The sequence below is a fragment of the Manis javanica genome, chromosome 8 (genome assembly GCF_040802235.1).
Source record: "Manis javanica isolate MJ-LG chromosome 8, MJ_LKY, whole genome shotgun sequence".
In the NCBI taxonomy this organism is placed as follows: domain Eukaryota; kingdom Metazoa; phylum Chordata; class Mammalia; order Pholidota; family Manidae; genus Manis; species Manis javanica.
This window is the reverse complement of record NC_133163.1, coordinates 90,941,187-90,960,174: the sequence shown is the minus strand read 5'-3', so window position 1 is coordinate 90,960,174 and position 18,988 is coordinate 90,941,187. Positions and strand designations below refer to the sequence as shown.

The window sequence follows — 18,988 nt, the reverse complement described above, 5'->3', positions numbered from 1 at the left end:
AGCAAAGGACACCACCAATAGAACAAACAGGCATCCTACAGTATGGGAGGATATATTCATAAATGACAAATCCGATAAAGGCTTGACATCCAAAATATATAAAGAGCTCACGCACCTCAACAAACAAAAAGCAAATAATCCAATTAAAAAAAATGGTCAGAGGAGCTGAACAGACAGTTCTCCAAATAAGAAATTCAGATGGCCAACAGATACATGAAAAGATGCTCCACATCACTAGTCATCAGAGAAATGCAAATTAAAACCACAATGAGATATCACCTCAGAGCAGTAAGGATCGCCATCATCCAAAAGACAAATAACAGATGTTGGCGAGGATGTAGAGAAAGGGGAACCCTCCTACACTACTGGTGGGAATGTAAATTAGTTCAACCATTGTGGAAAGCAGTATGGAGGTTCCTCAAAAAACTCAAAATAGAAATACCATTTGACCCAGGAATTCCACTCTTAGGAATTTACACTAAGAATGCAGCAGCCCAGTTTGAAAAAGATATGTTTATTGCAGCACTATTCACAATAGCCAAGAAATGGAAGCAACCTAAGTGTCCATCAGTAGATAAATGGATAAAGATGTGGTATATATACACAATGGAATATCATTCAGCCATAAGAAGTAAACAAATCCTACCATTTGCAATAACATGGATGGAGCTAGAGGGTATTAATGCTCAGTGAAATAAACCAGGTGGAGAAAGACAAGTATCAAATGATTTCACTCATCTGTAGAAGCAGCAAAACAGCAGAAGACTCACAGAACCAAAGAATGGACCAACAGTTACCAAAGGGAAAGGGACTGCAGAGGATGGGTGGGAAGGGAGGAAAAAGGGGTCGGGGGGTGGGGGAAGAAAGGGGGCATTATGATTAGCATGTATAATGAGTGGGGGGGTTGCAAAGGGAGGGCTGTACAACAGAGAAGACAGGTAGTGATTCTACAACATCTTATTATGTTGATGGACAGTGACTGTAATGGGATATGTGGGGGGAATTTGGTGATGGGGGGAGTCTAGTAAACATAATGTTCCTCATGTAATTGTAGATTAATGATACAAAAAAAACCTAAGTTTAAGAGAAATAGGTATATTTCATTTCTTCTATTCTTCCCCTTTTTCATGCTAGTAACACACTACAGTTAAGATAGAATCAATTACATAAAGTATGGTTACATGACTCGTACCTTAATTCATTTCATACCATAATCCATCTATCAACTGAAAGAAAATGTTTTCCTTCCTCCCATTTAAAAAAGGCAAATAAAAATTTATTTTCTTAGAATAATCTGTATTCTCTTCCCTTTGTAACTGCTATCTAAAACATGAATTCTCAAGGTGGTTCAAATAAGATTTTCATTCTCACTAAATGTACCATTATGGGGCCCCATTTCTTCAAAGACAATTTGATTTATCCATCTACCAAGACTCACCTAAATGCCTACACTTTAGGCCTTTTTATGGTACTTGTGAGGAGTTGTCTTGCCCTTCTTCTACTAGACCAGAAATTCCTTGAGGAGAAAAGGCTAATACACCTCTCTACCTGGTATATTTTTTTATACCTAGTAAATTATGAATATATGTTGCTGAATAAAATTTTATCTACAACCTGAGCAAAAATAGAATATACAATCACTTTAACCCATAATATTTTCATATGGCACCTAAAATCATGTTCAAAAGCATAATACTGCCTCCTTTACATAATAGTTCAAGAGAATCTGTTTAAACAAAATCAGTGTGGTGTAATTTTTTGAGAACCAGAAGTTTCTATGTTAATGATTCTATCAGTCTTTTAAAGTGGGCTATGTGGCAACTAATCATTACAAAAGCTTACATTACATCAAACCTATTTTTCTGAGACCTTGTTTAGCAAATAGTTATCCTCTCATTTTTCCTTCCAAAAATAATATTCTAGCACTTACAATAACACTGCAGTAAAACTGAACCTTAATATCAGGAAATCCCACTCTACCCAATTCAATTTTTTTACATCATACAATGGATTCTTCATATTAGACACACAGTCTTGTACTTTCCTGGACATTTCACCTGCTATTCTTTGCCATTATCAATAGAAATTGAAGCTTAACTCTGGCATTAAGTGGACTGATAATGCCAATCCGTTAAGTCTGGGCAGAAAGGTGAGGAGATGGAGTGAGGATATTGTTTTGCCTTGGGATCCTGATCAAACAGAATGGGAATAAAGAGATGGAAATTTTCCTTATTTAGATCATGACAGTAAGAAAAAAGATTCAAGAGGCCTAAATAAGTCTTCCAGTCTTATCTCAAGAAACATTGATATAATCTCTCAGGAAGGGGGATTATCTTTTGCTATCAGAAATGGATAGTTTACCAGAAAAAGCAGAGTTATCCTGATTTTTAATCTCAGCAGTGTTCAGAAAGATGACTATGGGGATCTCTTTTTTTATATTCCTGAAGCAGCACATGGAATTGTCAGTTCCCACAACTTGGAAAAATTTGGTTGAAAATAAGCATTCTTACAGTGTTTCCAGAACTCCCTGAAAGAGTAACCTGAACACCTGTAAAAAAATAAATTCTTAGGCCTAATTTAGACATAATGAATGGCAGTTTTCAAAGAGGCATGATAATTTCTATACTTAACAAATACCTCAGATGATTAACATGCAAGTTTGAAAAATTCAGCTGTATTCCCTCAAGAAGGTTCTATCATTTTTTCTCTCACAGTACTTAAAAGAACTTAAAAAAAAACAACAGTGGTTGACACCGTAGCTAGCAATTGTGACCATAGTTATCAGACTTCAGCAAGCATCCAGAAGATCATGTCCCTGTCCTCATAGCCAACATTCTATACTTTCTCATCTATCTTAACTGAACACTCATTTTTATTATACTAGACAAAATCTTAATGATTTTATCCAAAAGAAAGCTCAACTACTAAAATAGTGTACTTAAAAGTGTAATTTCTGTACAAGAGCACCAAAACAACTTTCAGAAGGAAGATATGGTTTAGTATACTCATCTTTTGAAAACTAAGATTAGGTTGCAAAGGAGTTGATTCTTTTTTGACAGGGATTTTGCAAGCAGAGGCAGAGAGCTGCAATTTTTATTCCAATCTAATTTTTTGTTTTAATAGTATACATTCAATGGCTTGGGTTTCTCAAATTATAAACTGGGAAAGAGAATTTGGTTATAATTGCAAAACTAGAAAATAAAATTCCCAACTTAGCTAGGCAGGTTCCCATTCGAGTCTGACATCTCAACAAGCAATTAAATTGTATTTAATTACTAGGTTTCAGTAAAATGACCAAATTATCACATTTGACCACAGACAAGGAAAAATAAGTAAAACAACTCTGGGAGTTAATTTGAAAGCTGTATTAAGGGATGTAGAAACTTAAAAATCTTTACCTACTTTTAATTTGTATACCATAAAATTAATGTTTTACTTTTTAGTGTCTACAAAGCTGTACAGCCATCATCATCACAATCAAATTTTGGAACATTTCCATCACCCCAAAAAGATCTCTCAAGTTTATTTGTAGTTACTTCCTGTTCCTACTCCCAGCTCCGGGCAACTGCTTATCTACTTTCTCTATAGATTCTCCCCTTCTGAAAATTTCACATAAATGGAATCACATATAGGTAGGGTTTTTTTGTTTAGTGTTTGTCCTTTAGCTTGTTTTGAGGTTCATCCATATTGTAACATTATGAATACTTCATTCCTTTTTATTATTGAATAGTATTCCACTGAATAGATAACTAAATTTTGTTTATTAATTCACTAGTTGATCAACAACTGGGTTGTTTCCTATCTTTGGCCATTATAACAATACTACAAACATCTACATACAAACCTCAGTGTGGACATGTTTTCTTATCTCTGGGGTATATAACCAGAGTGAAATTGCTGGGTCATAGGTAAATTTATGTTTAATTTCCAGTTTTCCAAAGTGACTGAACCATTTTACATTCTCACCAGAAATATATCCAGTTTCCCCACATAATCCCCAACATTCACTACTACCTTTTTTATTACAACTATCCTAGTGGTCTCTGTGGTTTTAATTTGCATTTCCTCTGGACAAGAATACAACATTTTTTTCATGTGCTTACTGGCCCTATTTGTATATCTTTGGAGAAATGTCTGTACAATTCCTTTGCACAATTTTCATTTGGGTTCTCTTATTGTATTTGTAGAGTTCTTTATATATTCTGGATACTAGACCCTTATATCAGATACATGACTTACAAATATTTTCTCATGTACTTTGGGTTGTCTTTTCACTTTCTTGATAATGTTCTTTGATGAAGAAAATTTTAAAAGCATTATCAATTTTTCTTTCATGCAGTGCACTTTTTCATATTATATCTAAGAAATCTTTACCAACCTCAAGGTCACAAAAATTTCTTCCTGTTTTTTCCTAAAAGTTATATAGCTTTAGCTCTTACAGTTAGGACTATCATCGTTAAAAGAAAATTATAGTCAATATACATAAAACTTAATGTTTCAACCTTTTTTAAAGTGTACAATCAAGTGGCAACAAGGGCATTCCCATGTTGGGCAACCATCGCCACCATCCATCTCCAGAACTTTTTCATTGTCCCAAACTGAAACTCGGTACCCATTAAATAATAATTACTCACTCTCCTCACCCCCAGTCCCTGGCAACCACCATTCTACTTTCTCTCTTCATGAATCTGACAACTCTTAAATTCCTCATATAAGAGAAACCATACAGTATTTGTCCTTTTACAAGTGGCTTATTTCACTTAGCATGTTTTCAAGACTCATCCATGATGTACTATGTGTAAGAATTCCCTTCTTTTTAAAGAATGCATAATATTCCATTATATGTATATATGACATTTTTAAAAATTCATTCAACTGTTGATGGATACTGGGCTGTTTTACCTTTAGGCTATTATGAATAATGCTGCTATGAACATTGGTATGCAAGCATCTGAGTCCTTGCTGTTGATTCTTTGAGTATATACCCTGAAGTGGAGTTGCTGAATCATATTATAATTTTGTTTAATTTTTTGAGGAACCACCAGACTTACCCATTTTTAGTTAATTTTTATGTATGGTATAAAGTTAAAGGTCTAAATTTATCTTTTAGCATGTAGATATCCAACTACATTATCACCATTTATTGAATAGACTTATTTCCTCCATTAAATTGCCTTGGCACCTTTGTCAAAAATCAAGTGAATATAAACATACATGGCTTATTTCTGAACTTTCATTTCTGTTCCATTGATGCATGTCTATTCTTAGGCCCAAACCACACTTGATTATTGTTGTTTAATAGTAAATTTTAAAATTGGGAAGACTTAAAAGACCTCCAATTTTATTTTTTCTCTCCAAGAATGTCTTGGCTACTCTGGGTCCTTGACATTTACATATAAATTTTATAATCAGCCTGTCTATTTCTGCAAAAAGCTTGCTGGAATTTTAGTAGGATTTGTGTTGAATATATAGATCAATTTGAGAATTATCATTTTACTAATATTGCATCTTCTAATCCATGAATGTGTAATGTTTCTCTAATTATATAGATCTTCAATTTCAGCAGTGAACAAGTCTTGCACTCCTACTTTTAAACTTAGTTACTATTTCATTCTTTTAGATGCCACTGTGAATGGGATTTAATTTTTGAAGCGAACACTGCTAGCATACAGAAATACAATGGATTTTTGCAACCTGATATTGTATCCTACAACCTTGCTGAATTTAGTTCTAGTAGTTTTTTAGTTTTCTAGTACTATGTGTAGATTCCTTAGGATTTTCTACATACAGGATCATGTCATTGGTAAATAGAGATAATTTTACATCTTCCATTCCAATCTGGATGTCTTTTATTTCACTTTCTTGCCTGACTGCACTGGCTAGGGCCTTCAGTACAATGTGGTACACGAGTGATGAGGGTGGACACACTTGCCTTGTTTCCAATCTTAAGGGACAGCATTTAGAATTCCACAATTAAGTATAATGATAGTATTAGGTTTTTTGCAGCGGCCCTTGATTGAGGCATCTGATAAATGATCTATCCATTAATGAGAGATACTGTCTCCACCTATCATGGTTGAATTGCCTGTTTCACCCTTCAATTATGTCAGTTTTTGTATCTCATATTTTAGGGCTCTATTATTAGATGTGCATGCTTATAATTGTTACACCTTCCCAAGGAACTGACCTTTTAATTATAAAATGTTCCTTTTTGCCTGTAGTAATATTTTTTGTCCTAAAGTTGACTTCATCTGATATTAACATAGCCAGTCCAGCTTTCTTATGGTTACTGTCTGCATGCGATATCTTTTCCCATCCTTTTTCTTTCAAACTATTTGTGTCTTTGAATCTAACGTGCCTCTGGAAGACATAATATAGTTGGATCTTGTTTTTTATTCTGTCTGATACCAACTTCTTTGAATAAAGAAGAATGTTTTTCTCTACTAAGGAAGGTCATTCTTTTGAATCACATATAAAACTTTGGATAGGGAGCCATAGGAGAAGAAGAGACACTCTTCAGCTAGACCAATTGGCAATCACTAATTAACAGGTGTGGCCATATTTCTCTCATCTTAATCCAGTAACCTACCTCTCAGCCACTGCTAGTAGTCGTTCTGGCCTAAAGGTACCCTCAGTGTCAATGTACATGGCCTTTCCTTCGCCTCCACCTCGGTCAATGGGAAGCTAGAGAGAACAAAAAGAACAGTGGAAATGAACACTTTACTTCTGAGATAACTGACTTCCCCATGATGAGTCTATAATCTGCTACCACACTTAAGTCAAAAGGAAAAACACTTTAAAGTGAAAGAGTTAAGGAGGTGGCATTCCCTTCTAACTGAAGGGAATACAGCTAGTTACAGGTATGAAACTCATTGTATCCTGTAACACGTGAGGCTAGAGTATTATTGTGAGAGTTGAGTTGCTTGGAAATATAGTCCAAAGTAGTAGATAAAATTCTGACTGCATACCAACACAAGACAGATCGGTTCTCTCAAGAGCACAAACATGTGAAAGATCATTTAACATTAGCTTAACAGGTTAGAGACCATGATTCAAAACTCAATTAATTTTAGCAAATCCAGACCACATTTACACTTTACTTTATTAAAGAGAGTTCATTCTTGCAGGTTACTAAAGATTACAATGCTCCAGAGGCATCCATCCCTAACAAGTTTAGTATGAGCAAAAAAGAAAAAAAGGCTTGTTCCAATAGTAATATAGATGTTAAAAATGAATAAAAGGAGATAAAGGAAAAATAAATATATAAGAGTTAAAAAAAAAAGCAAAGAAAAGGGAAGAATGCCATGAAAACTATCTGACAAGCTACTTAGGGAAATATTTGCTTTAGGTTAACCATCCCATAACATCTTTGAGTTCTACAAATTTTAAATGAACGATGTTAAAGGTTAGTTTCCACCTTAGCGATCTACTTTGGAGCCATATACACCTTTAAATTCTGAGAAAAATCCCTTGGGACATTTTACATTAAGGGCTGGTAGCACCAAATTTTCTTTCTTCTCCTATTTCTGAGAAAAACAAAACTTTAAATTACAGAAGTACTGTATGCTTGTACTAAAAATTCAAATATAGAAATAAGTAGAGTGAAAATCAGAAGATCTTCATCACTCACTCCCATCTCCCATAAGTACTCATTCAGATTTTTTTTTCTAAGCATTTTTATATAAACATTTTTTAGATACGTGGTTGTTCCACTTACAATATGACTCTGGGGATAGTAATTCTGTTTCTTTTTCTGTAAAATGTACATAAAACCCATCTATGGGATTGTTCTGAAGATTAAATAATTCATATAAAGTGTTTAGCACAGTACCTGACATAAAGAAAGCACATTGAAGACTTAATGATATCATCCACTTCTAGAGCATTGATTTTAGCATATATTCAGTTATGAAAGACTTTGTTAATTTGCAAAGGGAAAAATGATTATGTTATCATTTGGCAGGTTCACAGATAAAATCTTTCACATCATAGGAAGCCATGGAAGGAACAAAGGATACATATACAACAAAAAGGGTCTTGACAGAGGGAAAGTTTAAAATCACTGGCCAAGAGAACAGAAAGCAGAAGTTGCTTCAGTTTTTGTGGGAGGAAAAAATCTTGAGACTCAGCAGGCTAAGTACCCAGGAATTAAAATTAATAACGTTCTCCCTTCTCTCACTTTCTGGTACCTTTAGTGTTAGCACGAGAGGGGGTTCTTTTACAGCTAGGTAGACCTCCTTGGGCAGAAGGGAGTTCCTATGTGCTAGGGACAGGTAAGCCTACTGACAGCAGAAGAGCAGACAAGGTCACAGTATATTACTGGGCCACTCTGAAGGGGATGGACTACATGCTCTGCACTCCAGCCCATTGTTTCCTCCAACTTGCCCTCTCAGTGCTACCTTGTGTTACTGGACTGGGACACCACCAAGTTAGCAACTATTAGTAATTGCTTAGTAGCATAACTCAACATTTTTTCCTGTTTTATAGTGATGCAGGTTGTTTTGAACTTTCACCATTTTATAATACTGTGATGTAAATTCTTTGTACATTTATCCTTGACCATGAGAAAAGTTCTGTAAGACAGATTTTCTGTCAAAGTGCAGATGCATTTAAAACTGGAACTTATGTTAGATTTTCTTTTCAGAATTTAAAAATTACTACAGCACTGTGAACAAGCACATGCTGTTCATTTTTGTAACTGAACTATGGCTCTCAACTTTACATAACTTCATTATTAATCAGATCAAACATATAATGGTGTTTCACTTCATTAAGTTGAAAAAATCTGAACAAATGAGAGCAGATAATGTTTCAATTTAAGAAGTAATCTAACATCCTCTCTATACCTCTAGTTCAAGCTCTTGGGCTGGTGAAATGTAATCTTTTCTATTAATACTGAATTAGCATTCTTTTTCTCTGAAAAAAATCCCAAGCATCTAGAGTTGTTCAGCCACCTGTGAATGTTCAGTTATTTTTAGAGAGCGTATGTTTGAGAATTTTGCTTCAGTTTATTATTGACAGGCATCACCTGACCATTTAATAAGCATTCCCAGGATAGGATTCTGTTTGTATAAATTAAGAGCATCAATGTGATATGCTGAGTTACTCTGGCAACTATACATATTGTGGACCATACCCTAAATATTTATTCCACACGAATCCCTGTCAAAACAACATATGAAAACATTTCTATTTAAAAAGGTCCCATCATGCCAAATGACCCATGTCAGGGTGATATTTTAAACAGTCTTATTTTCCCTTTAGCTAACAATTCTCTAATGGTGCTCAGGAAATAAGCTATTGTTGCCACACTTTACTATACCGCTCTTCTCAATGCTTCTCCCTTTATTAGCCTAGAAGTTATTTTATCCCCCTAACTCCTTGGAATTATTTATGAAGAGAGCAAACAATTGCTTAGGTCTACTTGATATGGGAATGGCTATCTCATAAGACACAGGGTGACATTTTGGTCTGCAATGAAAAGACCAATAGGGCAACTGAGGAAAGAAACAAATGACAAGCAAGAAAGGAAAATGAGATAAAAAAGAAAACTATCAAAGTTAAGGCCTCTTGCTGTTCAACCAACTTTTATTCATTAAGAACCAGAATATTTCCTATTCTCAAAAATGCCATTCACCACTTCAATACAGAAGTGGTAGCTGATAAAGGATCTATCTTTACCATGAAAAAAATTAGGCAGATCTTTCTTGCATGACTTGAGAAAATCAGCCTCATAATATTAGTCTCAGCAGACATGTGTTTTACTAAATGTGACCCCATGCAAGACACAGGGTCCTAACAAAATTTCTATTTTTTATGGCACATGCCATCTTTAACTGAAGCACAACTTTACATTGATGTACTAAATACTTTCTGATAAAGTGCTATTTAAATACACAGTTATGAAGGATAGTTCATAACTTGTTTTATGAGGGAAAAACACAAAATAACAATTTATATTTGGTGCCTAAATTTATAAATGAGTTCCAGAAACTACTGTTTTTTTATTGAGAGGATAAGAACTCATACTATGATGGAAAGGTATTAGGAAACTTTCTCTATCATACTGATATAAAGAGGCAGATTTCAGTTGTTCTTGAACTCCATCAATAAATTATGTCTATGAAAGAAGTGAGTATAATTTATCTAGATTAAAATAATACCATTTTCTTCTGAATACCTAAAAGCTTCAAAGGATTATAACAGAAGAGTGACCCATGGGAATCGGCACGCTCCCAGGGTACTTCGTGAGCCAGCCACTCAAGGCAGTACTCTCATTAAGCCACGGAATGTTAGGACCCCACCCAAATAGGAAAAAAAGCTCCTCACAACACTATGTAGAGTTGTAAAACAATGAGAGGCTTGTTCACTTTTTAGCTCTTCTCTCTCATAGATTCACTGTCAGAGATTCCAATGTTACTTCTCTATATAGGACTTAGTTCCGTATCTCTAAATACTGCTAGAAATGTTCACTTGGTTGTCTTTTCACCTCTAACCCATCATCTCTAAACTTCAATTCATCTTGCCATAAAACATATCTCTCCCAAATCCTTTTTAGAGTTTTACAAAGTTAATACACTGTTGGGCTGAAGGATATTTTTATTGTTAGTCATTAAGCGCTGCCATTTATATCTTCTGCCTATATCCCTTCAATGTCACTACTGGAGTTTCATCCTGATCAGCTAATGCTTGTAATAATCACACTTCAAATATCTTCTCACCTCTCCTTTCAATTCATTCAACAAGTTGCTACCAGAATATTTCTAAAAATTTTGCTCATTACTCTTCAGTTGAAAGACACTGAATATTCCCCACTCTTCACAAAATCAAGTCTAAACTTCTTACACTGCATTCAAGACCTTCTACAATACGGACTTTCTGGGTCCTTTAAAGGTTTATCTTCAAGTTTTCCAAATAAAACCTCTGAGCTAAGTAAATGGGTTCATTCATTATTTTCTCAATACATATGCCTCCCTGCCCCCCTGTACTTCTATTCATACCATTCCACAGTTAGATGTGTTTTAATTTTTTACCTGCTCAAATTTAGCATTTTTCAGGAGTCTAGTCCAATCTCTTTTCGCCATGAAGTATTAATGTGATTACTATAGGGTGAAGTAGTCCCTCTGTCTTCCTTAAACAATTGTTACTTCCTCTATGTCATTTATTTTATAATATATCAGGTACATCTTAGGACATCAATTCTCTTATTTCCTCCACATAAATATCTTCTGAGTGTCAATCACTAACTTAGGTAATAATACAATATAGCAGAGAACAAACCAGTTTATAGGTTCTATTCTTAAGGAGGTTTTTAAGAGCATGGGCTCTGAAGTCTGGTTTGATTCCTGTATCTATTAGTCAAATGTGATATGATTTCAGGCAATTATTTAACTCAATGTGTCTTTTTCCAAATTTGTGCACGAATTGGAGCATAAGCAAAGGAAGAAGAAACTGAAGGAGTTCAGGGAAGGTTTTTTTCCTAATGGAGGTGATACTAGGCATGTCTATATACTAATGAGGATAGTATTAATACAGAGGTAGAGCAGAAAACAGAAGCAAAGCCCTTGAGAAGGTGGCAGGAGATGAGAGCCAAATATCACTGGTAGGATGGGCCTTTGAAAGGAAAAGAGATACTTTCTTCACTGTTAACTGAAGGTAAGGAAAAGGTGTGTATAAATGTTGGTGGATTTAGAGATTTGATGTGAAGAACAGGTTAGGTCAGTGGCCGAGAGTGAGGACTGAAGAGGAGCATGAACAGGTTAGGTCAGTGGCTGAGAGTGAGGACTGAAGGGGAGCATGATGGTTTGAGGAGAAAGGACAAAGTATGAGACAGCTATCTACTGAGTGGGAAAAAGTACACCTAAATGGAGAAATTCACTATATTTGCCAGGCAGTTTTGAATGTTAATCTAAAGTTTGTCATCTTGAATTGAAAGTGAAGCCAATCAGCATTATGGTATGATTTTTCTCTAGTGTGATCAGCTAGCTATTTGGGAATAGGCACTGAGAAGACAGATAGGGTTCATCTAAAACTGGCATCTCTTCAGGTGGGTGATATAAATTCTGAGGATATTTTAAAGAAGTGACTTGAATGATAATATTAAATAAAATTTTATTAAATATATTTTATTAATAAAAATAAAATTTAGACTAGCGAAGAGAGCAGTGGATGGCTTACCAGATGGTAAGAAAGTGAATGGTATGAAATCAATACTCTGGAAGCTTCTATGATGTGGAAGAATTTTGCAATAGGAGTCTATTTTCTAAATCACTACAGGATTCTTGAGGACAGAGGAAGTGCCATTTATGTCTATCCCAACAGATGCTTGCAATAGTGGGAACCAATTCCTTCTTCTGATTTAGTTAGAGCCTCAAAAGCTTACCTGGCATGTTACAGCCAATGTATGACAGATCTGGGTCTTCCCAGTTCGGAATTCTCCAAACATCTCTGTGATGGATCCAGTCTCAATTCCTCCTATAAAAGCAGTAAGTAACACCATTTAGCACATACAAAGTACTGTTTACACAATAATGATAGAAATGTCCTTAGAGTTTATCAGAAAGATGTTTATGTAATTTGGAAATAAAATTTTCAACCAGTAATTTTTTTAAATACTTTTTATTTTGAAATAATTCTAGATTTTTAGAAAATTGCAAAGAAATGTACAGGGAGGTCCCATGAATTCTTCACCCAGCCTCCCCAAATGTTAACATTTTATAAAACTGTAGTATAGTATTAATAACAGAAAACTGACATTGATACAATCTGGAGTTTGCTCAGATTTCTCCAGATACACATGCAATCATTGTTATCTGTATGTATGTAGTTCTATGCAACTTTATCACATGTGTAGTTTCATGTGACTATCATTACAATCAAGATACAGAACCATACCATCACAAGTCAATAAGCAGTCATTTAAAAAATAAATTATAAATAGTATCATCTAAATTTACTTAATTTGTCCAAGATTCATACTTAATTTGTACCTGGCATTGTGCTATGTCTTTATATGTACCATTTAATTCCAATAACCTATAAGGTAGGCAGTTTTTAATACTTGTTATGAAGGTAAGAAAACAGACAGAGATATTATGTAATTTGCACTATTTCAAATAGCCAGTAAATGCTGGGAAGGGATACAGGAAAGGGATACTCAAATTTGAGTATAACTCCTGAATCCATACTATTTTATACCTAAAGAAAACCTTGAACAATAAATATTTGGGGAAGCAACAAGAACAAAATCTAACTTTGCAATAATTTAATACAGCAATGTTTTTAATATTTCTTCTAAACTTTACAGCTTTCCATAAAGTCCTGAAGATCAGTGTGAACTACAATGTATTAATAGTACAATGTAGTATTTAAAGATGGAGTGTTTTAACTAGTCATCAGATTTCAAACTTGTGTTAAGAATAGGTTAAAATTATAATTATTCCTTTAGGAAGAGGGAGCTTACTCTCAGAATGCAATACTAAATGAAGATTAAATTATCGAATTGGCAGATAATTTTAGTATTTTATAAGTCAGGTCCCACCCTGCAGCAGTCTTAACTTCTTCAATGTGGATAGTTCTCCTATCTCTTAATCATATCTAACAAATAAATTCTACCCTAACACTTTAGTTTTGTTCTATGACTTGGATGCTTTGCTGACTGCAGTTCACAATATAGGATAAGGGATTACTACACCTTGAAGTAGTTTGTCAAGCTCTTTGGAGCCAGTAGTAATCTGTATGATCTCTGATCGCCTTTGGTGGAACTCAGTTGCAGTGGTGAATCCCATCGGAACTAATTTAGCTGCCTCAGTCTGGGAAAAACAAGATTCATCAAATCAATAAAATATGTTTGGTAAGAACCAGGCATAATGTGGGAAGAGACAACATCTAATAAAATTTCCAGAATGATCTTTTTTTTAAAGTCCTTAAAATACTAACAAAACATTAACTAGGTCTAGGATTATTTTCTCTCTCTGGCAAAGGATAAACTAATTTAGAGAACGGACTAAAGGATAAATTAATTCAGAGACTCCATGAAGATTAATTTTTTAATTCCTAATTCAAGTAATACATTCATGTAGTTAAAAAAAAAAACTATTACAGAACCACGTGTACTTCACCTGACTTACAACAAATGTGATATTACAGAACAAAGTCAAACAACAAATTAAAACCTTTGTTTCCTTGTTCCATCAACCAGACTGTATCTCTTAACTTTTTACTTTGCTAAATGAGGACATCTATCCTTCAATCTCTTCTCCTGCCATTTCTACTTCCCCATCTCTGTCAACTTTACCTTTTCTTTTAAATTGTCAAGTCTGAGAACATTCGTATTCTATTTTATAGTCACTGATAAGTCTTTGATCATCAGTCTATTGGTTGATTCCAAAATTTAAAAATAAATGCATTCACAGATATGTGGAAATTCAACATACTCCTAAATAACCAGTAAGTTAAAGAAACAATCACATGGGAAGTTAGAAAATACCTTTGAGATTAATGAAAATGAAAGTACAACATACCAAAACTAATCAGATGCAGCAAAAACAATGGCTAAACAAATTTATTGCTGTAAACACCTATATTAGAAAGATCTTAGCTCAATAACCTAACCTCCCACCTCAAGGTACTAGAAAAAGGGCAAGCAGAAGGAAGGAAATCAAATTAGAGCAGAAACTAATAAAATAGAGAATAGAAATACAATCAAGATAAACAATGAAACCTACAAGTTGGTTCTCTGGAATGAACAAAAACCATGAAAAAATGAAGACTCCAAATTACCAAAATCAGAAATGAAAGAGAGGAAGTTACTACCAACCCTACAAAAATAAAACTATGCCAACAAATGTAACATAGAGGAAAGGCAAATTCCAAGAAAGATACAAATTATCATAATTCACTCAAGTAGAAAAAGAATCCAAGTCAAGGCACTGAATGAGTAGCTGATTCAGTAAAATTATGTGAGTCTGACTACAATCAAAGAGGAAAATGCGAATAGATCTATAGCAAAAGATTAAACTTTTAACTTAAAAACTTTCACATACACCAGAATCAATAAACAGTCGAGTAGTGGGTATGTACTACTCTCTTAACTTCTCTAATATTTCACTTGAAAATTCATTATAATGTGTTTATGTAGTTTTGTAAATATAATTCATTGCTGAACCAAATGGTGCGCTAGACATACAATTCTTTCAATTAAGATTCCAATATTAACCCTGTATCTCTCAAGTGTCTACTGTCAAGTTCAAAATCATGTTCCATTTTACTTTGCTTTTATTATCTCAGTTATGTCTTCCCCTAGTACTCTGACTTTATCATTTTTCAAATTTTCCAACCTCTCAACCTTACTGTGTGTTCTACTGAATCTCTTTCTCTGAAGCTCTACTTTCCTTCTCCGAACTGGGCTATCTGCTCTCCCAGTTAGCTATTGTCCTGGGCCTCCCCTCCCTTCACTGAGTTGGAGCCACTTTAACCTAGAGCCTATGTTTTCCATCCTCACTCTGGTACAGTATAACCTCAAGTAACTTGCTAAGAAAAAGTGGATGAAGGAAATATGTTCTGAGTTTTTATATTTCTGAAAATCTTGTATTCTGTGCTAATACCTGATTAATAAATATTGCTATAAACAGAATTCTAAGTTTAAAATTATTTTTCCTCAGAACCTTGAAGGCAATGCTCTACGAGCTTTTATCAGAAATCATCCAGATTTCTGGTAAGAAGAATGCTATCTTTCTGATTCTTATTCCTTTCAAAGAACTTACTTTTTTCCCCTCTGAAATCTTTCAGAATCTTCTTTTCATGATGATATATTGAAATTCTACACTGATGCGTCTCGGTATAGGTCTCTGACACTCCGTGGGGTCTTACTATGTAAGAGTTCTGCTTCCCTTTAGTTCTAGGAAATATTCTTGTATTATTTCTTTAAGAATTTCTTCCTTTTCTGTGATTTCTCTTTCTGTAACTTCTAACTAATTTCCAGGATGAATGAAGATTAATGAAAATTAGAAAACAAAAATACCAAAGAGAGGAGGGAAGAAACAATAAACCATACTGAACTCTAGTTAATATATGCTAAAATATTTAAGGGGAAATATACTGACAACTGCAACTTTCTTTGAAAAGAATTAAAAAATCCAATGTTAGAATTTAGGTGGTGTGTATGAGTATGCATGCTAAAATTCTTTCAACTTTGCAAAAGGTTCAAAAATTTCAGTAACAAAACAATTGAGAGAAAAAAAAACACTCAAAAGGAGATGTTTTCCCTGCTTTGTCAATGTAACCACTATATTTTCTAGTCTATGAGCTCGTAGAGGAACAGAATATTATAACCAAAGTGAAATTTGAAGTAAAAACCATGGAACTGCTTAATCTGGGAGAAATTTACTTCAATTCTACACTTGCACAATAAGCTTACTTTAATCTGTGCTAGGTAGTCTTAAATCTGTAGGAGTTTTCAATAACCAAGATATATCAAACCCTTGGAAATAAGACATAAAATGGCAAGTAAAAGGAAAGTTCCTCAAAATATCCATGCTGAATCTGTCAGTGCTATCATAGTGCACCAAGAGACCATAGCTCAGCAAAAGCCAGTTAAAATTACATTAAACTTTAAAAATGTGGGAAGGCCACAGAAGAGGCTGGTACCTTCTGGATGAATTTCATTCACAGTATTTTTCTCAACCATTTTGATTTACATTCTGAAAATGGGTTTTCTTTCTTTAGTTTCTTTTCTCCACTGTGACAATGGATATTCTTGCTCAAAGTCTCAATTCCAAAGACTTTGGGAGAATGGGAGGGAATAGCTACAGTGATTGAGCAAATCTCCTTTAATCTTTAAAAGCCAATAGCACAATCAAATTTTAAGTGCCAGAAACTCACAATATAAACTGTCTGAAATCAAAGAGGACAGAAAGATAAAAAAACGTATCTGTATCATTTGCACATCTTTTCACTTGTTCTCTATTTTTTTCACAGAAGCAAAACACTGATTTAATTTCTAGAACTAAGGTCTGACAATATATAAGCTCAGATCTTGTCAGGATTTGCTCAGTCATAAAAACTAATGCCTAGAAAGAAACAACAAATAGATTTTGGGGACACCTACTGGCTTAGTCAATATCACAAACACCTTTTCAATGAGGTGTTAGGGACTCTTATTTCCAATTAAGTCACCACTTCAACAAATATTTACTTGAGTAATCCAATAAAGGGTAACTTCTTATTTCCATGGGTGGCAACATCATTCCACTAAGAGCTTAAATTAAGGATTACTTATGATATTTGAGCCCAGACTAAATTACTATTATAGAATGGTACTAAGTAAATGGAGTAATATCCCTGCCAGTTCTTAAAACTCAAAACTCTTAGTATAATATCCAGCAAGACAGAATTTACTGGGTTGTGTATACATTAATGTATGAGATATTGAATTAGTACATATAAATTTCAGATATCATCCACTTGACTAAGTTACATGGCAGAACTACATGCCCTGAAGCTACATGATAATAAAGGATTCACTCTTCTGGAAGATTCTTTAGCTTTTAAAGATGATTTTTCAGAGAAAATTTCTGTTAAACTATAAGTTACCAAGATAAAACATGAAAATATAATTGTACAAATATCTATTTTACACTATATAAAACTTCAAGGGTAAAGCTGAAACTGTATATATAACTATATAAATGTCAAAGGATAAGTGCATAAAATAAAATGGATTCATGGGGAATTGCATGCTAAAGAAATACATGAAGCAAAATCACTGTTTGAAGACAATGGAGGGATATGAAAAGGATCATAATATAATTGGATGAAAACAACTGGATTCTAATCTTAGTTCTGCCATCATCTGCATGACTATGAATCACTGGACCACTGTGACTAAGTTTACTCATTTGTAAAATAAAATAACACTAGACTTACTTATGTTTCTCAGTATCATTATGAAGGCCAAATGAAAATATACATGAAAGAGATGGCATTTCAAAATTACATGCTATATAATATCAGAGATTATTAAGTTACTCTCATTTTGGTTAAGCCAGAAAAATCACTCTTATGTCATGATTTGAAATCAGTCTCTTGTTATTAAAGAATTCTGCTTGTGATTAGTTGACTAACATATACACACTGAGAGCCTAAGTAATAGACTTTTAACATTCAAGCAATAAAACAGCTTTTCTATTTGAAAGCAAAGCATATTTATTATAGAAAATGTAGAAACTTCAGAAAGTTGAGGCAAAAAGTTAAAATGCTTACATTTTTACCATTCAGAAATAACATTAATATTTTACTGTATTTATCATCAGTGTATGTGCTATACATATATACACACCTAAAAACAAAAATCAAGCATGTAAATGTTTTATTAATGTGCTTTCTTATATCAAGAGAAATTTCCTATGTCAATGAATAATTCTTCAAAACTATTTTTAGTGGTTGCACACTAATGAATACATTTCAAAGGTATGAGGTCATAATATCTAGAAATATAAAGTACAAACCACTCACTGCTGGTGCAGGGCAAACTGGTAGTAAATTTGGCAGTATTTGTCATACCCCATTATACTACAGTTTCCCAGAGAAAAATCCCAATTTATTCAAGAAGGCATATTAACTGGTAATACAGTCACTTCTGGAAAGGGGAACGGGATGACATAACAAGGGATAGAAGGAGGAAGACCACTACCTTTCACTGTATGCCCTTTTGTACTATTCCCACTAATTCTTCCTTAGGTCACATAAGTAGTACTTACCAGAATTTTATCAGCTTTGGCTTCACTAATCCCCTTAATATTTATTAGCTCCTTCTTTGGTGCATAGGCAACAGCCTCCACAGTATGGAATCCAGCTTCTTCTAATTTCTTCACATCATTGGCATTTATACCACATTGCTGCATGGGAAGAATACCACGGACAAATTTAAGCTTCAGTTCTCTCATTTGTCTAATGGAGATATTTGCCCTACCTTCTTCAGAGCCGTTTT

The 18,988-nt window shown here is 34.0% G+C and overlaps 1 protein-coding gene across 3 annotated transcripts in view; it reads right to left on the bottom strand.

Annotated features, from left to right (window-relative positions):
* RAD51 (RAD51 recombinase) overlaps positions 1–18,988 on the bottom strand; it is a 46,587-nt gene that overhangs the window by 12,449 nt on the left and 15,150 nt on the right. For all 3 annotated transcript variants that reach the window (XM_073211647.1, XM_037018900.2, XM_037018898.2), the window contains exons 3-6: positions 18,759–18,896; positions 13,694–13,811; positions 12,383–12,474; positions 6,590–6,684 (exon numbers count right to left, since the gene is read on the bottom strand). In XM_073211647.1, coding sequence (XP_073067748.1) covers positions 6,590–6,684; positions 12,383–12,474; positions 13,694–13,811; positions 18,759–18,896 — 443 coding nt within the window. The remainder of the gene's footprint in view (positions 1–6,589; positions 6,685–12,382; positions 12,475–13,693; positions 13,812–18,758; positions 18,897–18,988) is intronic.